General features: G+C 49.2%; 1 protein-coding gene across 2 annotated transcripts in view; it reads left to right on the forward strand.

Moving 5' to 3' along the window:
• SLC39A14 (solute carrier family 39 member 14) overlaps window positions 1–21,550 on the forward strand; it is a 55,235-nt gene that overhangs the window by 13,868 nt on the left and 19,817 nt on the right. Inside the window, exon 1 of one of the 2 annotated variants that reach the window (XM_030816951.1) lies at window positions 11,450–11,636. The exons of the other annotated variant lie outside the window; for it this stretch is intronic. Coding sequence (XP_030672811.1) covers window positions 11,631–11,636 — 6 coding nt within the window. The 5' untranslated portion in view covers window positions 11,450–11,630. Of the gene's footprint in view, window positions 1–11,449; window positions 11,637–21,550 lie in introns of those variants that run through there. 2 annotated transcript variants of the gene reach the window in all.

Raw genomic sequence — 21,550 nt, forward strand, 5'->3', positions numbered from 1 at the left:
ATTTTTAGTAGAGACAGGGTTTCACTGAGTTAGACAGGATGGTCTCGATCTCCTGACCTTGTGATCCGCCCGCCTCAGCCTCCCAAAGTGCTGGGATTACAGGTGTGAGCCACAGCGCCCGGCCCCTAAATTTTTTTAAATGCAAGAAAACATGCCGTGCATGGTGGCTTACGCTTGTAATCCCAGCACTTTGGGAGGCCGAGGCGGGTGGATCACGAGGTCAGGAGATCGAGACCACGGTGAAACCCCGTCTCTACTAAAAAAATTCAAAAAATTAGCCGGGCGTGGTGGCGGGCGCCTGTAGTCCCAGCTACTTGGAGAGGCTGAGGCGGGAGAATGGCATGAACCCAGGAGGCGGAGCTTGCAGTGAGCCGAGATTTCGCCACTGCACTCCAGCCTGGGCGACAGAGTGAGACTCCGTCTCAAAAAAAAAAAAAAAAGAAAACGTGGCTGTATATGCCTATACTTTCAGGGCAAGAGAGGATTTTCCAAGCATGTTACTAAAAGCAGAAACTTTAAAAAGGAAAAGTATGATATGTTTGACTTTACCTCTTTAAAAATTGTGTCAATACCAGTTAACAAAATTAAAAGGCAAACAACTAATTAGGAAGAATATTTGTAACACATGACAAAAGGTTAATATCTTGCCATATAATAAACCAATAAAAAAAAACGAATATATCAGCAAAAATGGGCAAGGAAGGCTGGGCGCAGTGGCTCATGTCTGTAATCCCCCCACTTTGGGAAACCGAGGCAGGTGGATCACCTGAGATCAGGAGTTCGAGACCAGCCTGGCTGACATGGTGAAACCCCGACTCTATTAAAAATACAAAAATTAGCTGATCGTGGTGACACGGGCCTGTAATCCCAGCTACTTGGGAGGCTGAGGCAGGAGAATCGCATAAACCCGGGAGGGGGAGGTTGCAGTGAGCCGCGATCATGCCACTGCACTCCAGCCTGGGCAACAGAGTGAGACTGTCTCAAAAAAAACGGGCAAAGAAGAGTAACAGGCAATTTGTAAAAGGGACTAGAAATATAAAAGTAAACCTAAAACATTGATAAAGAAATGCAGATTAAAATAATTAGAAAAATAAGTACTTTTTAACCTATCAAATTATAAAGATGGAATAATTTAATACTCAGTGTTGGTGAGAATCCTATGAAATAGGCACTCATACACAGGTAGTGGGAGTATGGAACTAGTTAAATCTTGGTCAGGCACAGTGGTATGTGCCTGTGGTCCCAGCTACTTGGACAGATGAGACTGGGGAGGATTGCTTGAGTTTTGGAGTTTGAGGCTAGCTCGGGCAATGCAGCAAGACCCATCTCTACAAAAAAAAGGTAAAAATTAGCCCATCAGGCTTGGTGGCATGTGCCTATAGTCCTAGCTACTTGTGAGGTGGAAGGATCCCTTGAGCCCAGGAGTTGAAGGCTGTAGGGAGCTATGATCAGGGCACTGCACTACAGCCTGTGCCACAGAAGTGAGACCCTGACTCTATTTAAAAAAAAAAAAAAAAAAAAGAATAAAACTTACAACCTTGAGGATTTCGTTTTGTTCCTTTTTGAGACAGAGGCTTACTCTGCCACCCATGTTGGAGTGCAGTGTCGTGATCTCACCTCACCATAGCCTCTGCCTCCCAGGCTCAAGCAATCCTCCTGCCTCAGCCTCCTTAATAGTTGGAACCACAGAGGCATGCTACCATGCCCGGCTAATTTTTTTTTTTTTGGTAGAGGCAGGGTTTCACTATGTTGGCCAGGCTAGTCTCAAACTCCTGGGCTCAAGCCATCCACCCGCATCGGCCTCCCAAAGTGTTGGGATTACAGGCGTGAGTCACTGCAGCGGGTGGCGGTGTTTTTCTTTTAGCCTGAGGATAGGGATCCTTGTCCATGCAGGTCTTCTGCTGGCTTTGGTGGAAAGCTGGGTGTGGTATGGTATGAGCCAGAAAGGACCACTGCCTCTGCTCAGGAGGGTAGCTTCAGCAAATCATATAGTAAGTTCCTAATAAATATTTGTTGACTGTAACCCCTGAGGGCAGGGACTGCCTCCCAGCCAATTTTGTCCTTGCATCTCAGGATTCCTTTCATTCTTGGAAGATCCCTTCTGATCCTTTGTTCCCTCCTGGGGAACAAGGAACGAGGAGAGGAGGAGGCAGCCAGCTCACCAGAAGCGCCTCATCCACCCGCACAGGGATAACTGGGCTGCTGTCCTGGAGGGACAGACCTGGACCAGCTATATTGTTTCACTTATTTTACTGGAAGCCCTAAAAGTTGTATTTGTGTGGGAGCAAGTGGGGTGGGGTATGGGGTGTGTATCTTGTTATTTGAAAGAGCCCTGTAAGATTGAACAGTTTGCACTCTCTGTCCTTTCCTGGAAGCAGAGGGCCCCGGCCAGGCCCCAGGGACTGGGCGCTTGTTTTCTTAGAGCACAACGTACTTGAGGCTTGGGGCCAGGTGGAGCCGAGCTGGCCTGCAGGGAGGCTGGCCCTGCTTTCCCTATCAGGAAACAGAGAGGACAAGGCTTTGAGCCCTGGAATTCCTCCCTGCCTCCGCCCTTCTCTCCTGCTCACTGAGAGCGCGTCCTGTGCCCTGTCATCCCATGCCCATGTGACTCCGATTGGCGTATCTGTATTCCAATTCCAATGCTGACCGTTTCTCCAGGGCTGGCTATTTTCCGTCTGATGGGCTGCGTAATTCTCAGGATACCAGGTCCCTGGGCAGCAAGCCACGCTGTTCCCATCTCCCTTCCCAGAAAGATGCAAAAAGTACAAAGTCACCCACTCCCCCAGGCCCAGGCTGCTGACCAAGTGCCAGCTCTCAGAACAGAAATTCCACGTCTCAGTTCCTGTTCTCAGCTCCTCGGCCACCCCCTAACACCCAGCAGACGCTCTGTGGTGCCTCCCACGGCAGAAGCCTTGGCCGCGGGTAAACTGGTGTGTGCAGTGGCTCTGCTGGCCGGCTCCCGGCTGTGGCCATGGTGACTCTGGCATCACTCCCTCTTGGCAGCACTGGGCCCCCTCCCCCAGCGTTTCAGGATGTGTGTGATGGCAGGGAAACTCAAAATTTCCATGAGCCACTGAGAAATTCTAGAAACAGCCTGCACTTGTGGACTTTCCTTTTTCTTCCTCTGCCACAGGGAAGAGTGGAAATGTTATTTTTGGTGGGATTATCAGCTGGTTGACCTTCTCAGAGATGTGGAAACGGAGGCTGCCTGCCCAGGCCTCTCTCTCACTGCCTGCCTTTGTGTCCCCCACCCCACCTCACTTTATGTTTAAAAAAAAAAAAAAACTCTGGCGGGCGCAGTGGCTGACACCTGTAATCCCAGCACTTTGAGAGGCCAAGGTCGACAGATCACTTGAGGTCAGGAGTTCGAGACCAGCCTGGCCAACATGGCTAAACCCTGTCTCTACAAAAAATACAAAAATTAGCCAGGCGTGGTGGTGGGCGCCTGTAATCCAGCTGCTCGCCAGGCTGAAGTGGAAGGATCGCTTGAACCTGGGAGGCGGAGGTTGCAGTGAGCCAAGATTGTACCACTGCACTCTAGCCTGGGCAACAGAGTGAGACTGTCTTAAAAATAAAAAATAAAAAATAAAAAAAATCTTGGCCGGGCACGGTAGCTCATGCCTGTAATCCCAGCACTTTGGGAGGCCAAGGCAGGTGGATCACCTGAGGTCAGGAGTTTGAGACCAGCCTCACCAACAAGGTGAAACCCCGTCTCTACTAAAAATACAAAAATTAGCCTGGCATGGGAGCAGGCGCCTGTAGTACCAGCTATTCGGGAGGCTGAGACAGGAGAATTGCTTGAACCCGAGAGGCGGAGGTTGCAGTGAGCTGAGATCGCACCACTGCACTGTAGCCTGGGCAACAGAGTGAGACTCTTGTCTCAAAAAAAAAAAAAAAAAAAAAAAACTCCACCTTATGTTTTACGTCTGCATTCCAGGCTGGCTTCTCTGGCTCTCCAGGGTCTTCAGTTCTGTTGAAACAACTGCGGGAGAGGGGGGTCCCTGCCCTCTCCCCAAGGTTGCTTGTAGTTCACCCGAGCATAAAGACCAAAGAACAGTAAAACTGAAATGTGTAGCGCCTCATGAATGGGCAGTGGGAAAGTAATATGCTTTCAGTGGGTGTTGTTTGGGGATGGACACCAGGTACTACCCGGCCCTCCAGTCTCTGCCCTCCTGGAGCTGACAGTCTAGTTAGAAGGAGATGGATAATGAAAAAAGACTAATAGGGCATTAGGGTTCTCAATGCCTGGGAGTGGGCTTTTTTGTCCACATTGAAGAGGTGACGCTTGAACTGAGACCTGTTAGGAAGATCTAGGGGAAGAGCATTCTAGGCAGAGGGAACAGCAGGTTCAAAGGCTCTGAGGTCAGAATGAGCTTGATGTGTTAAAGGGATGGGAAGAAGGGCCTGGGTGGCTGGAGCCCAGTGAGTGAGATGAGCCAGTTATATGGTCAGCAGGATGGGCAAAGGCCAGTTGACACAGTGGTTTATAGACCAGGAAGAGGAGCTTAGATTTTATTCCATGTGGCTGGGTGTGGTGGCTCACACCCATAATCCTAGCACTTTGGGAGGATGAGGTGGGGGGATTGTTTGAGGCCAGGAGTTCAGGAGCAGCCTGGGCAACATAGCAAGACCCCTGTCTTGAAAAAAGTTAAAAAAGAAATTAGAATGAAAAAGATTTTATTCTTCATATACTAGGAAGACATTGGAGGGATTGAAGCAAGGAAAGTGATGTGATCAATTTGTACTTTATTTTATTTTTTTGAGAGACAGAGCCTCACTCTCGCCTAGGCTGGAGTGCAGTGGCTCAATCTTGGCTGACTGCAACCTCTGCCTCCTGGATTAATGTGATTCTCCTGCCTCAGCTTCCCAAGTAGTTGGAACTACAGGTGTGCACCACTACACCCGGCTAATTTTTTGTATTTTTTTGGTAGAGACGGGGTTTCACTATATGTTGGCCAGGCTGGTCCCGAACTCCTGATCTCAGGTGATCCACTTGCCTCAGCCTCCCAAAGTGCTGGGATTACAGTAATGAGCCACTGCGCCTGACCGATTTGTACTTTAGAAGGATGACTTTTTTTTTTTTTTGAAATGGAGTTTTGCTCTGTTGCCCAGGCTGGAGTGCAATGGCATGATCTCGGCTCACTGCAACCTCCGCCTCCCGGGTTCAAGGGATTCTCCTGCCTCAGCCTTCCGAGTAGCTGGCATTACAGGCATGTGCCACCACGCCTGGCTAATTTTTGTATTTTTAGTAGAGACGGGGTTTTGCCATGTTAGCCAGGCTGGTCTCGAACTTCTCACCTCAGGTGATCCACCTGCCTCGGCCTCCCAAAGTGCTAGGATTATAGGTGTGAGCCACCGTGCCCAGCCCAGATGACTCTTTCATTAAGCTGTAAACTTAAGATTTAGGCACTAGATATGTGCATATATTAAACTTAAAAGAGGGGAGTAGGGGATTCTGACAGAACAGAGCTAGGTACTGAGAGGAAGCTGGAAGCCCAGGTAAGAGATTTTATTTTATTTCAACATTTCCTCCACTCAAATTCCTTGTACTCCATCCACTTTGCAAGGAAGACTTGGATGATCTCTTGTCCTCAGGGAGTTTACAATGCAGTGTCTTCAGATTCAGAGAGTCCTTCCAAATTTTCCTGGAGGGGGCCTTGAAGAATGAGCAGCATTCAAAAGGCTATTGTTGGCTGATTGCGGTGGCTCATTCTTGTAATCCCAGCACTTTGGGAGGCTGGGGTGGGAGGATCTCTGAGCCAAGGAGTTCAAGACCAGGCAGGGCAATAGGGTGAGACCCTGTCTCTACAAAACAATTAAAAAAGTAGCCAGGCATGGTGGTGTGAACGTCTGGTCCTAGCTGCTTGTGAGGCTGAGGTGGGAGGATCGCTTGGGTCCGGGAGGTCAAGGCTGCAGTGAGCTGTGATCATGCCACTGCCCTCCAGCTTAGGTAACAGAGTGAGACCCTTTCTTAAAAAAAAAAAAAAAAAAGGCAGTAGTTATTAAAAACTTGGAATGTCCAGTTGGTGTTAAAGTCATGTTGCAGTTCACTCATCCACTCTCTTGCTGATGGGCTTTTGGGTTGGCCCTGGTGTTTTGTTACTGTGAATAGTGCTGCCATAAGACGTCCTCGGGGTTGAAAGTCACCCAGACAGGAGCCTGTCCGAGTTGCAAGCTAAAAGCAGAAACACTTTGTGGCAATCGATTGCTCCCTGGGGTTGGTGTTAGCTGGAAAGTGTAAGCCTTTAAGTCTGGTTAGAATTTTGATCCCTTGGCCGGGCGCAGTGGCTCATGCTTGTAATCCCAGCACTTTGGGAGGCCGAGGCGGGCGGATCACGAGGTCAGGAGATCGAGACCACGGTGAAACCCTGTCTCTACTAAAAATACAAAAAAATTAGCCGGGCGTGGTGGCGGGCACCTGTGGTCCCAGCTACTTGGAGAGGCTGAGGCAGGAGAATGGTGTGAACCTGGGAGGCGGAGCTTGCAGTGAGCCGAGATTGTGCCACTGCACTCCAGCCTGGGCGACAGAGCGAGACTCCGTCTCAAAAAAAAAAAAAAAAGAATTTTGATCCCTTGTTAACAGGCAGGCAGGCAGTTTGCAGGACGTGGAGGAGTGAAAGGGCAAGTGGAAATACGTAAGTGGTTATGTTGTCAGGGAAATCACTTCTTTTGTGCCATATTATCTGGAAAGTACCACCATACCCCCCCGCCTTGAAGTTTTTAAACCTGAGGATAGGGGGCCTTGTGTGAGCGGGTGTTGGATCGTCTGGCCCTGAGTGAGAGCTGAGTGTGATATGAGCCAGAAGCCTCTGTCCTGGAACCCATCTGTGCGCGTGCCCTAGGCAGCCTCTCTGCAGAACCCTGGGCCAGGCTCCTCCTGCTTCCTTTGTGTCTCTGACAGGGAGCTTTAAGAAGACACCTGTAGCCGGGAGCATTGGCTCATGCCTGTAATCCCAGCACTTTGGGAGGCCAAGGTGGGCAGATCACCTGAGGTCGGGAGTTTGAGACCAGCTTGACCAACATGGAGAAACCCCGTCTCTACTAAAAATAAAAAATTTAGCCGGGTGTGGTGGCGCATGCCTGTTCATGTCTGGGGGCGGGGGTGAGGATATGTCTGTCTGTTTATATATGTGTTTGCACGGGGAGTGTGTGCATGTACACATTTAAGCAGCAGGTGCTTATTAAGATCCCACCAACCCCTCAGGACTGTTAGGAAACAACCAAAAAAGCCTAAAATATAAGGCCTGTCCTTCTGGGACCGTACGACATTGAAACTAAGCAGGAGGTGAGAATGTTTCCTAGATGGGGATGGGATTGGTGCTGGAGGATTGGGGTGGATCTGAGGTGGTGCCATGTCCTGCAGTACACCCTGTTTTCTTCATCCAGGCCCTTCACACCTCGTGGAGAGAGTGCATGGGGTGCATGCAAACCGCTGACATGGATGGGACTTCCTAGTCCTGTGGTGGGGAGGGGTGTGGGGATAGAAACGTGTAGGGATGGAGGGGTAGAACATTTCAGATGCAGCCCAGGGCAAGAGAGCAATGGCAGGTGAGGGTGACAGTGGGTAGGACCCCAGTTGGAGAGACCCCTGACTCCCAGGCAGAAGGGCCATAGCACATTGCTAGAGGGAAGGGAGTGTTGGGAGATTGTGCTTTGGGTGGGGAGGGGCGGTGATGAAGTGGGGGCAGGAGGTTCTGGAGGGGAGGGGCTGCGTGGCCAGGAGGGAACAGCAGGGGCTGGAGTGTTTCTTTCTGTTCAGGAGCCTGGAATCTTAGGGAGATGCTCTGGGTTCCGTGGTGAGCCCCACAGGGAGAAAGCAGAGGATGTGGGAAGGCCTTAACTTCAGTAATGGGATGGTGGCTGCCAGTGACCTTGAGCCAGAAGAATGTGCTGTGTGGGAGGTTTGGACAGCCCGAGGGAAAATGGAGGAATTATGATTCACTCGTCTACCTTGCTCACCCAATTTGGAAATATGGGCTTTTCCTTTCTTTCTTTCAGTAACCCTCTCATGAGAATGAGGCTTTTTTATTAATCTGTTGATAAGTATTTACAGTTACTGAGAAATCAAAAGTTCAAGATGCAGCCCCTGCCTTCCTTGCTGGCGTCCTTGTTGTGCCCTCTTGAGCAGGGACGACACAGGGGCTGGGCTGGAAGGGGCCGGCGCTGAGCAGTGACCCTTCTTACCTGCTTTGGTTAAGAGATCTGGAGATGGAATGAAAAGGCGCTGGCTCTGCCTGTGAGACTGGTGGCCCTCCGACTTCAGTGCATTGTGATCACCTGAGCACTTAGTCAGACCCAAGTTGCTGGTCCAACCCCAGTGTCTGATTTAGTGGGTTGTGGGGGGAAGTGCTAAGAGTCTGCACTTCCAGCAAGTTCCCAGGTGTCAGTGATGCTGCTGTTCCAGCAACCGCACTTTGAGAACCCCTTTCCTGGAGAAATTACCACACAAGACTCCGCATCGCAGCTGCAGACTGGCATGGGCGGGGTCTTTGAGGAGGAGTCGGGCGTGAGCGGGCTTGAGGGCTAGGAGATCGCGCAGGGGGAGGTAGTGGTACAGGAGGACCCAGGGGAGGTGGGGTAGGCTGGGGGCAGGTGGTCTTGGCTGCAGGCCCAGCAGTGGGGTCGCCACTGGGGCTTGGCTTCTGGGGTCCACTTGCTGCCCATCCAAGCATGCCTCGCTACTGCTGCACAAGTGCTTGTCATGGGCCAGCAGATAGACGTGAGCAGAACACAAAGGCTAAAGGTCTGCCAAGGGCCCACCTCCCCTCCCCGGGGTGGCGAGGTGAGAGGCTTAGGAGGGCTGTCAGTCATTTTGAGAGGTAGGGCGTGCACGGGCTTCTTGTGAGAGGCCCTTGGAGGCACATTTTGCCCAGGGTATTGCTGCCAGAGAGTTGGGAGTTAGCATTTATTAGTATTTATTTTACTATTTTGCTTTATTTTTACAGTCTAGAGGTCTTTTGGTTTTTATACCTGTTACGCCGTGAATTCACAGGGAAGAGGTTCCAGCAGCTCAGGTCCCTACCCTTGGTCCTCACAGTGCCCTCCTCTGGGTGGGGCAGGCTGGCCCTGCAGTTGAACCCAGGTACCTTTCTCTTGGGCTTCCTTCTTTTTCTGGTCATTTTCCTGCACGCGTTCCAGGAAGCAGTCTTGGCTCTTAGAGCGCTCACTGTGCTCAATACGCACATTAATTCTCTTGGCCAGAATCTTGCCCTTGTTTGTTTACAGCTATGCAGCATGTTTACAGCATGGTGGGGAACACTGCAGACGCCTCCGGTTCTGCCATGGTAACATTTGTGGGTTATTCCTTTTTTGAACAGTACCCATTCCCTTGAGGTCTAATGTCTACAGTATCACCTTATAGATTCCCTTGTATGTGGTCAAAGGAACAACTCCATGTTTCCTTTCTTTTTGACACTAGAGCATACTTTTTTTTTTTTTTTTTGAGACAGAGTCTTGCTCTGTCGCCCAGGCTGGAGTGCAGTGGTGCAATCTTGGCCCACTGCAACCTCCGCCTCCTGAGTTCAAGTGAATCTCCTGCCTCAGCCTCCCGAATAGCTGGGACTACAGGCATGCACCACCATGCCTGGCTAATTTTTGTACTTTTAGTAGAGATGGGGTTTTTCCATGTTGGCTGGTCTTAAGCTCCTAGCCTCAAGTGATCTGCCCACCTTGGCCTCCCAAAGTGCTGGGATTACAGGCGTGAGCCACCGTGCCTGGCCTACAACTCCATGTTTTCTAGAAGGCACCTCTCCTCTTCCCCTTTGTGTTCGTCATTTGGGCAAATTGCTGGAAGATGGTGGTTCCAGCTGAAAGGCTTTTTAAAATTTTTAACTTTTTTTTTTTTTTTTTTAACAGGGTCTCGCTCTTATGCAGGCTGGAGTGCAGTGGTGCAATCATAGCTTGTTGCAGCCTCAAACTCCTGGGTTCAAGCAATCCTCCCACCTCAGCCTCTCACACTGCTGGGATTATAGGGGTGAGCCACCACATCCAGCCCTTGAACCAGTCTTAAGTGTGTAACAGTCCTGCAGGGAGAGCCTGGACACCTTCCGGAGGGTGGATCCTGGGACATGCATTTCCCTGGTGTGGCTCATGGCAAGGACAGTATGGTTCTGGAGCAGGCGGCTTCTTGTGCCTTAGCTACCTGGTGGGAGCACAGGCAGCAGCTCCATGGCATCCCAGCTCTGCAACATGATCTTTGCAAATAGGTAGCTCCTGGGAGCTTAGCCTAGAGTCTTGTTAATTCAGCTCTTCGAAGGAGCCTCTAGGCCATTTAATATCCTGTACAAAACCCCTTTCTGCCGAAATAGCCTAACTGCACCCTGATCTATACATTCCCCCTTGTCATCATCATTCAGGTTAGGTTCCTTGTTGAATTGTTTGCTTTCCCTACTTTGTTGAGGGCAGGTGCTTAGGTCCTTTGCATCCCCAATATCTAGCATGACTTCTGGCACATAATTGGTAAGCAGTGAGTATTTGTTGAATGGATAAACTCTTGGAGTGAGTTTTCAAAGCCAGTAGGTAATACGCTAGCTTTTAGTTCAATTAATGTAAATGAAATTCAAGGTCAGGGACTTGTTTACTCTAGAGAAGTGCATAATGGGTGGTCCTGACACCTGACTTCAGATGATCTGGGTTAAAGTTGGTCTGTGGGCCGAGGAGGATAGAATGTCTTTGAAAAGTGGTTCTGAGCTCCCTGTTCTTTTTTTTTTTTTTTTCTTTTGAGATGGAGTCTTGCTCTGTCACCCAGGCTGGAGTGCAGTGGCGCGATCTCGGCTCACTGCAACTTCTGCCTCCCGGGTTCAAGCAATTCTCTGCCTCAGCCTTCCGAGTAGCTGGGATTACAGGTACCCGCCACCATGCCCCGCTAATTTTTGTATTTTTAGTAGAGACGGGGTTTCACCACTTTGGCCAGGGTGGTCTTGAACTCCTGACCTCGTGATCTGCCCGCCTCGGCTTCCCAAAGTGCTGGAATTACGGGCATGAGCCACCGCTCCTGGCCAGAGCTCCCTGTTTTTATCAGGCTGCAGGGGCGATGCAGGCAGACTTCAGTTAGAAGGGAGGCAAAACTTCTCTGCCTCTAGCCCATTATGTGCCCAGCACTGTCCCAGGCACTGTGTTGCAGGCAGGGAGGAGAGGAGGACATAGAAGAAATAGGAGGGAAGGATGCATTTCAGGAAGTTATCTTCAAGGAATACAAACCTAGCTGGGGAGGCTCCCTGGGAGACAAGGTAATGAGGAGTCCATAACAGCCAGAGAAAAGTGCTGGAAAAGTGATCCATGACGGCTTCCTGGACAGGGAGGTAATTGAACAGAACCAGAATTCAGGACTAAGTAAAGGGGTTGTCCTGAGAACCCAGAAGATAGGGAACTAGTAAGGTGCTGGCCTCAGTGGTGTGCTGTGCAGCCTTTAAGCTCTGTCTTGATCAGAGTGCCTCTGCGAGCTCGGTGCTTTCACAGTTTAATTGTGCTGGACACACTTGGGAAGTTCCTGGCAGGCCCCAAAGTTGAACCCAGGGCGTGTGGCACATCGTGTTGTCCAGTGATTTGGCCACTAGATCATGCTTTCTATTTATTTATCAGATTCTGAATAACAAGCCGGGAAGTTCTGCTTCATGGGGGTGACGTAAGTGATGGATGTGAGTACCGCGTTTCCAAAGCCACATGCCCGGCCTCATGGTCTGACAAATGGGAGTGAACTTGGATGACAGGGAGAATTTTGCAACTGTCTGGGAAGTGTTGATGGGTGAATGATGAGAAGTGAGGTGACTCTGGCCCTGGCCTCGGGTGGGGAAAACACCGGCTGGCCACTGTGGGCCCCTCCCGGGTCCCTGCCCACCTGACTCAGTTGCTTTGGGAAGTCCCCTTTGCTCCGGCTCCAGCTGGGCTGGAGCAAGCCTGGCAAATGTGCTCCCTCCCTCCCTCCCTCCCTCCTCCTGGCTCCAGCGCCTGGGCCTGGCTGTCATTACACTCACTCCATGCTCAGCGTGGGGCTAAATAAGCCATTCCCTGTTTGTCTGTGCCGGCTGCCTGGGGCCCTGACCACCCGTCTCTGCCTCATAACCTCCTCCCGCAGGCGCTGGCACACACAATGGGGGCTCAGTAAATATTAGTTGGTGAACAGCAGGCTCAAGGTTCTAATTTTGTTCCCTGCTTCTGGGTCACCAGAGTTTTTATTACTATTTTTCTTAGTTTTCCCATCCTGCCCCTCCTAGCAGCGCGAGGTTTCACAATTAGAGTGAGTGGGCTCTGCTGGCCGCCCTCCTGCACTGTCTGGAAATTTCCCACCCTGGGTGGGCTTTGACTGTGCCAGGGCTTGAGGCAAAGGTCCTGGGAGCAGGAGCTGGAAGAAGATAATGCATCCTTTTAGGGTATGGAGGAGAGCAGTAGGTGGGAGGGCAAGAGGAGGCAGGGGGAGAATGGGCCGATTAAGCTCCTGGGCAGGGCCAAGCGAGGGTTGGTTTTCCAACTGTGAGATTTGCTGTTGCTTGAGTGAAGGTGTCAGCGTAGGTCAGCTTGTCTGAGGGGAGAGTGGCTTCTCACACAGTGTTCCTTGGGTGAGTGGGGTGGGCCATGGGCTGGATGGTTTTTCTCAAAGCTCTTTCTACCCCCAGAGAAGCCTGTAGGGCAGTATTCACTTGATGACCAAGCTGGCAGAGGATTGGTTTTCAGATTTCGTAAACTGGGACTTACACAGATGACTGTATCGTTGTTAGTTTGACCATGAATATCCAGAGTGTATTAATCAAGCATTTGTAAAACATGTGGCAGTTTCTGTAGCCAAATGTATTTTTTTAATTGATTTATGTTATTTTGATGATTTTTTGAGACAAGGTCTTTCTCTGTCACCCAGGCTGGAGTGCAGTGGCACAGTCATAGCTCACTGCAGCCTCAAACTCCTGGGCTCAAGCAGTCCTCCCACCTCAGGCCTCCTCAGCAGCGGGGACTACAGGCATGCATCACCACACCTGACTAATTTTTGCATTTTTTGTGGAGACAGGGTTTCACCTTGTTGCCTTGGCTGGTCTTGAACTCCTGAGCTCAAGCAATCTACCTGCCTTGGCCTCCCAGAGTGCTGGGATTACAGACATGGGCCACCGCCCCCAGCCCTGTAATGATTTTTTATTATTTCTTACCTGAAGGGGTGCTTTTTTTTTTTTTTTTTTTTTTTTTTTTTTTTGAGACAGAGTCTCACTGTGTTGCCAGGCTGAAGTATACTGGCGTGATCTTGGCTCACTGCAACTTCTGCCTCCGGGGTTCAAGTGATTCTCCTGCCCCAGCCTCCCGAGCAGCTGGGACTACAGGCGTGCACCACCACACCCAGCTAATTTTTGTATTTTTAGTAGAAGCGGGATTTCACCATGTTGGCCAGGATTGTCTCTATCTCTTGACCTCGTGATCCACCTGCCTCAGCCTCCCAAAGTGCTGGGATTATAGGTGTGAGCCACCGCGCCCAGCCCTGTAATGATTTTTTATTATGTCTTTTTTTTTTTTTTTTTTTTTGAGATGGAATCTTGCTCTGTCACCCAGGCTGGAGTGCGGTGATCTCGGCTCACTGCAAGCTCCACCTCCCAAGTTCACGCCATTCTCCTGCCTCAACCTCCCAAGTAGCTGGTACTACAGGTGCCCACCACCACGCCCGGCTAATTTTTTGTATTTTTAGGAGAGACGGGGTTTCACCGTGTTAGCCAGGATGGTCTCGATCTCCTGACCTTGTGATCCGCCCGCCTCGGCTGCCCAAAGTGCTGGGATTGCAGGCGTGAGCCACCGCGCCTGGCCGATTTTTTATTATTTCTTATAGGAAGGGTTTTAATGCTCACCATCAGTCCTCTTACCATGCGTTCTGCATTCCTGAGCTCTCCGTATTTCCATTTCTGTATTAATTACATGCATTTCATTGTTAAGTCATATTTCCCCCCTAGGAAGGGGACTATATTTTCTGACTTCTTTTATGCCCAAGAATTTCTGCCTACTGTCTTTACCAAATTGTGTGATGTGTTGGCTGGGGATCATATTCTTGGCTCATAGTTTCTTTTGCTCTGAATTGTGGAGACTTTCTGACATTCTTGCATTTTCTTCTGACACTGAATGGTGCTATGGGAAGGAAGAAGGCAGTTTGAATTTTTTCCCGTTTAAAAGAAGTTTTAGTATGTTTCTCAATTTTCTTTTTCTTTTTTTTTTTTTTTTGAGACAGGGTCTCGCTCTGTCGCCAGCCTGGAGTGCAGTGGTGCAATATTGGCTCACTGCAACCTTCACCTCCCGGGTTCAAGCGATTCCCCTGCCCCAGCCTCCCGAGTAGCTGAGACTACAGGTGTGCGCCACCACACCTGACTAATTTTTATATTTTTAGTAGAGTTGGGGTTTCGCCATATTGACCAGTTTGGTCTCGAACTCCTGACCTCAGGTGAGCCACTGCGCCCAGCCAGGAAAATCTTGTGTTTTATCTTAGAACACATCTTCCATTTCATTCTTGGGTTCCCCTCTCTGGGAACACCAGTTATCCTTTTGTTAGTCTCTTTGTCTTCTCACTGTTTTTGGTTTAAGTTGTCTTGTCCGTCTGCATTCACTGTGATTATCTCAAACTTTCCTTGAGTCGTTTATGCCTAGTGTTCCATTTTTTGAACACCAAGCATATTGGAGTTAATTTATATCCTGCTCAAGGTCATCGCCAAGGTCTGATTGCAAAAATTCAAAAAATTGCAACCTCAGGCATAAATGGGTTAAATAACCGGCAGAATTTTCTTCTGTATTTGTCATAATGTATTGGTTCTTCAGTGAGGTTTTATTCCTCTTTTTTAGTAAGCCTGCATCCTCTTTTGGTCTCATGTTGGTTATAATCTCATCTTTGAGCTCTCGTCTCGTGGAACTGATGTTTTAATGAGGTTATTCCTCGGTGTGGAGCAGTGGTGAGGAACAGCTTTCTCTGGAGTTGTGGTTTACCTGTCTGTGGCTTGCTTTGCCTGCTGTTTCTTTTCCTCTTCCTCATGTGAGTGCAGTTCTGCTCACATGTTCTGTTGGCTCTAAAATAAGAAAGGAACTTTCCTCTCCAGCTTTGTCCCCGCCTCTCAGCTCCAGGAGTGCTATGGGGCTGGGTATTTATGACCTGTTTTCTGTAGCCTGAAGGAATGCTAACTGTGTGGTGAGATGGGTCTGTCCTCTATTCAGGGATGTAGTCCCTGCAGTGTGGCTCAGCTCACTTCCTTGGGAGTTGTATTCCTTTTCTGTTAGAAGAGAAGGCACACTTGGCCAGGCATGGTGGTTTCCGCCTGTAATCCCAGCACTTTGGGAGGCCGAGACAGGTGTGTCACCTGAGGTCAGGAGTTTGAGACCAGCTTAGCCAACATGGTGAAACACTGTCTCTACTAAAAATACAAAAATTAGCTGACTGTGGTGGTGCATGCATGTAATTCCAGCCACTCAGGAGGCTGAGGCAGGAGAATCGCTTGAACCCGGGAGGCAGAGGTTACGGTGAGCCAAGATCACGCCACTGCACTCCAGCCTGGGCAACAGAGCAAGACACCATCTTAAAAAATAAATAAATAAATAAATAAATAAATAAATAAATAAAGAGAGAGAGAGAGAGAAGGACTACTAACTGGAATTTGGAATTGGATCATGTCCTCAATTCAGAAAGTGGCCTGGGAGCCCTTATTTCCTTCCAAGGGAGTCGGCCCATTGTTTTTGGTCCAGGTGCACCGTTTTTTTTTTGCTCTTCCCCAGTAGCTTTTCCTCCTACTACTCAACTGAAGAGGAAAAAGACTTCCTCTTGCCACATTTGGGGATGTGAGTGAGAATTCTGGTTCTGCCCTTGTCATTCATTTGGTTTGTCACGGTTGGGCCAGGAATAGAACATGAGCCATGCGTGGTGCCTCCTTCATTTTTTCCTTGCCTCTGGTTTTGAAGTTAATATATCTCTGATTAGATCTGTTTTCTTGTTTGGTTGCATTGGTGAATTTTATTTTTATTTTTATTTTTTTTTGCTTTTAAAAGTTTTACTCATTTTGTTAATTATCAGGTGTAGGAAAATTACATTCCCATTTCATTTTTTCATCTTAAGTCTTTAGTGTTTCAATATGCTTGTTTTTATAATACTCATTAAACTCTGCAAGTTTATTCTCTTCTTTTCAAACTAAGGATATGGGTTCATTGTAATAATATGTTGCTTGTAGTCCTACCGAAAATTGGGCTTCAGATTCATGTCCGTGGCCCTTCCATTGCCAGACAGCGCTTCCCAGGCCACTAGCACCTGCAGTCCTCAAGACAAGTAGCCCTTGATTTTTTTTATTCCTTAAGACCTCCTCCTTCCACCCTGAGGCCTGGCTTTGTCCTTTGTCTGCAACTTGTCAGGGTTTTTCCCTACGCCTGGGCTCCAGATGGCTCTTGGCTCACCCAGGGCCTTTTGCTATTGTGTGACTCACGGAGAGCTAACCTTGAGCCATGGTTATCTGCTAGCTGGAGATACATTCCTATCAGGCTCAGCGGTCATAGCCCTAGAGTGGGGCAGGGATGGAAGAGTGGAGAAAGCGCAGTCTGCTTGAAGGGCTGATGCAGAAATGAGCTGTTTTCCTGGGAGAGAACCCCAAGGGAGTGGTGGGAGCTGCCTTTGTAGTTACTGTCTTGTGGATGGTCATAAGCCTGGGTGATGTGCCAGGACCACGGGTCCCTCGGAGACCCCTTTCTCTGTCCCTGAGAAATATGTGAGAACCAGACGGCTCATTTTACATCCTTTGAGAAGACAGCTGGGGGGAGGTCTTAGGATGATTCACTGAGGCCAGCCCATGGTGGAACCAAGAGCTCTGGGGAACATAATTTCTATCAGCCTGGCTTCTACTTGGCCACTCCCTCCACTCCCTCACCCACCCCTGCAACCCTGTGGTCTTTCTTTGTGTGGACCATCAGCCTTCTCATAATTTTAAGTAAAGTGCTTAATAAAACCCCAGTTTAGACTGCCTTCAAACCGACTGCCACCCCAGAGCCTGCAGCTGACTCTGACCCCGTGTAAGAGCCCCACCCTGGTGATGTCCTGTGCACCCACACAGCCTGTGCTTGGCGGGGCACAGTGGGCACGAGGGGTCGGGGGCAGACACACAGCTTCTTGGCGTCGGAAATCGTCTGAGTTGGGCAAGTTTTTCTCTGGAGCATTTCAGCTTAGTTTTCATGTTTTGTTTCTGCACCCAAAATCTGAGAGTGGGAGTGGTGGGTTCCCTGGCCAGCAGAGTCAGGGTGCGGTGGGGGGTTGTCAGGAAAGGGAGGGGACAAGTGGATGCCCGGCTGCTCCGAGGCCTTGTTGGTTTCTGTTGCCTGTTCTCATATCTATGCCCAGCCTGTAGACCCAGTGTCACAGAAGTGAATGTTTGCTCCTCTCTGAGAAGGGAGGTGGGCTAAAAAAAAATGCAGCATGCTGAACATCACAGGAGCGTCTGTGCAGGACAGAAGTGTGGCTTCTAGGCAGAGCTACTTCTGGACCAAGTGAAGGGTGACGGTAGGTGGAATTCCAATTGTGGGCCTCCGGATGGTAAGGCAACTTCTGAGCTTCCATAGAGGGTTCCAGAACAGGTGTCTTGCTTTTTCCTGTGTCTCCCTCCCACCTCCCCAAGGGTTGGGTCTGGTGCCTTAGACACAGAAGGAGGGCACTAAAATAATTTTACTTATTTGACCCTGAGGCAAGTGCACCCTGGGGCAGAGAGACTCCAGCCTCTCTCCAGCAGGAAGAGATGGCCTGGGGGCGCTCCCAGGCCACAGCACACTTCATTTTGTCTCCTTCCCACTTGTCTTTCTGCCCCTGAAAGGTGTCCATCCTTACTTGAGGGCAGCTGGCCCAACACCCTGGGGGGACTGGAGTGGCTCTCCAGGGGCCACACATGGAATGGAACCTGGCGTGGGGCTTCCTTCTGCAGCTGGGGCCACGCGCGCGGACCCCTGCCCGGCCTCCCCATCCCAGCAGCGTCAACAGCTGTGTGTGTTTCCCTCTTCTTTCTTTCCTCTCTAATACCTTTTACAAACCTTTTCCCCGCTAAGAATAACTTGTAGTTAAGAAGAAAACAACTCCACTGGAGCAGAAAACTCCCCTTTCATGCCTGCCAAAAGGCCGGGGTCACTTGGACTTGAGTGTCACTCGCAGCTCCTAGATCCTCCCCAACCCTTGTGGGTGAGTGCATGTCTCAAGCGCTGGCCAGGCAGGAGGGCTGTGCTCGCTGAATCTGCACACCTCATGGAGACAGGTCTAGACCTGAGCCTGGATGCTGTCTTGTGGGCGTCAATGCCCAGTGCAGCACGTCCTGGAGGAAAGAGCAGCTGTGCCGCGGGGGAGAAAAGGTCACCTGGGAGAAGCGAAGGTGGTCCTGTGGGCTCATTCTTCTGATGGTACAACCTGAAGGTGCCTCTTCCCTAGCACTCCAGGCTGTCATAGCAGCCACGTGAGGGGGCGAGGGGCCACTGGGTCTGGGAAAAGTAAATGCTTCGTAAATGCTCACCTCTAGGTGAATGCCAGCCAGACAAAGCTGCTAAAATCACCCTGAGTTTCTCACACCTGAAGTCTTTTGGCGTTTGTTTGCTCAGTGGTTTGAAGTTACAGCGGATAAGTTTGAGAAATGCAGCTGAGGGGGGAACATCTGTTGGTTTATCTTGTTGAAGCGGCCCCAGAGCATGAGCACTGTGACACAGTGTGTCGTCTAAAGGCTACCTGGGGCTGTCCCCTCATAGCATTGCAGGGCGTTGTAAGCCAAGATTTGGATGCTTGTTGGGGCTGTTAGACATCGGGAAAGATCCGCACAGAGACACGCAGGACTTTGTGGATCTCCCTGGGTTCCAGGACGTGTGTTTTTATGTCTTTGTGCAGAGGGCACGGTGGTTAAGAAAGCACTGAATTTAATGTCATTCAGACCAGGCTTTGATTTACAAAGCAGTTCAGCTTCTGGCTTTGTTGCTTGCTTCTGTGGGTCATGTTTCCTAATCTCTGAACCCCAGTGTCCTTGTCTGTTACATGGAGTAAGTTTCCCAGCTTCTGTTAAAGGAACTGGGGAATGCCAAGTGCTTAGCAAGGTCTGCACTCGGTAAATGCTAGCTGCTGTCCATCATCTCTTTGCCTTTTCTTTTCTAAATGCAGGCAGACCTCCCCCTTGTTTTGACAGCACAACTCCTGCCATCGACAGTTCACAGTCTGCTCCGATGGATAACCGCTTTCTTTGTACAACAGGTTTTTAGTCATTTTTGCCTAAGATCCACCCTGCTCGCCAAAATTTAACATTTGTCTCTTGGTGGAGATTTGAGAGTTGTGAATCTCAAAGTAGCACTTTTACAAACCGTCATTGTGGCTGATGCCGGATCCATCCATGTGGACTCAAAGTATATATTCCACTGAAGAGTGATATTTTATGTCCCCAGATTCTGTGCGTGCCCCATACGTGGATCCTAAAGCATGTAATGTCTCTGGGTATATCACAGTAGGGGACTTAAGTGATGTGTGTGCCCCAGGGCCTGGAGTTAAGATACTTTAGTTGGCCACAGGATATTCCTGACAGTTTCATTAGCAGCCTGATGTTTGGGCTGAGAGAGTCAGAGTTGGGAACCCTGCTGATTTTAAGTCTTATAATTATTATAGCTAAATTTTATTGAGTGCTTTCTATATGGTTCAGGTACTTGGCAAGGGCCTTGCCATAGCTTATGCTGTTAGATCCTCAAAGTAATCTAATGAGGTGGATACCAATTTTATAGATGAGAAAACTGAGGGTAGAGGGAGACCAGGTTGCTTGTCTGTAGTTACTTATAAGCAGCTGTGCAGAAATTCAAGGTAGGTTTGTCTGACACTGAAGGCCATGATAAGCTGCGTCGCTGCTTTGAATGATTCTAGAATGTTGACTCGAGTTAAATAATTTATCCAAGATCACACTGCTGGTAAGTGGCAGAGCCAGGATTCAGGCAAGCCTGCTCTCAGCCATTCTGCCGCTGTTCCTCTGTCATAAGCAAAGCCCCAGGGCATGTGATGTACTGAGATTAGTGCCCGAGCCCCGGGTGCCTGGGTAAGAAATGGCTGCAGTGATTGGCTGCTTCTTGGTCTGGAGCAAGGAGACTCATTTTCCCCTCTTGATAATTTGTTTAGATCACTAATTAAATTATAACCATACTCAGGGAGATGGTTAACAAAAGAAAAATCGTCATCAATCTTACTTTAAGCTTTCATTTATCTGTGTTCTTTCTTTCTGTCTTTCTCTTTCTCTTCTCTTTCTTTTCTTTTTTTTTTTTTTTTTTTTTGAGATGGAATCTTGCTGTGTCACCCAGGCTGGAGTGCAGTGGCACTGTCTCGGCTCACCGCAAGCTCTGCCTCCTGGGTTCAAGTGACTCTCCTGCCTCACCCTCCCGAGTAGCTTGGATTGTGTGTGCCTGGCTAATTTTTGTATTTTTACTACAGACGGGGTTTCACCATGTTGGCCAGGCTGGTCTCGAACTCCTGAGCTCAAGTGATCTGCTGGCCTCGGTCTCCCGAAGTGCTGGGATTACAGGCGTGAGCCACTGTGCCCGGCCTCATTTGTCTGTGTTCTTTCTCAGTTCTAAACTCTGCCACATAATTGCCCTGCTTTTTAACTTGTCATTATGCCATGACTCATTTATAGCTGCATAATATTCCATGAAACTGATATGATTTACTTGACCCATAACACATCTTTCTGCATATAGCCTTTTTACTTTTGGATTACTTCTATTAAAGCAAATTAATTATTTAATTATTAATTGTTAATTGAGGGATTTATATATTTTCCTTATCACATAACTTTTCAAAAGTCGCATTATAGGCCGGGCGTGGTGGCTCACGCCTGTAATCCCAGCACTTTGGGAGGCAGAGGCGTGTGGGTCATGAGGTCAGGAGATCAAGACCATCCTGGCTAACACAGTGAAACCCCGTCTCTACTAAAAATACGAAAACAAAATTAGCCAGGCATGGTGGTGGCTGCCTGTAGTCCCAGCTGCTAGGGAAGCTGAGGCAGGAAAATGGTGCAAACCCAGGAGGTGGAGCTTGCAGTGAGCCGAGATCGTGCCACTGCACTCCAGCCTGGGCAACAGAGCGAGACTCCATCTCTAAAAAAAAAAAAGAGTCCCATTATTTATGCAGTCAGTGGTATCTTATTCTATTGCTTAGCCTCACTAACATGAAATGTTTTATCTTAAAAAAAATCTGGCCGGGTGCCCATTACACCCATAATCCCAGTACTTTGGGAGCCCGAGGCAGGCGGATCATCTGAGGTCAGCATTTCGAGACCAGCCTGACCAACATGGTAAAACCCCGTCTCTACTAAAAATACAAAATTAGCCGGGTATGGTGGCCAGCACCTATAATCCCAGCTACTTGGGAGGCTGAGGCAGGAGAATTGCTTGAACCCGGGAGGTGGAGGTTGCAGTGAGCCGAGATGGCGCCACTGCACTCCAGCCTGGGCAACAGAGTGAGACTCCATCTCAAAAAAAAAAAAAAAAAAAAAAACTATGATGCTATTTTAATAAGTAGCAAAATGGAACCAGCCAAGTTTTAAATTTATATTCTCAATACTATAGAGAGTCTAAG

The sequence above is a fragment of the Nomascus leucogenys genome, chromosome 8 (genome assembly GCF_006542625.1).
Source record: "Nomascus leucogenys isolate Asia chromosome 8, Asia_NLE_v1, whole genome shotgun sequence".
NCBI classification, from domain to species: Eukaryota; Metazoa; Chordata; class Mammalia; order Primates; family Hylobatidae; genus Nomascus; species Nomascus leucogenys.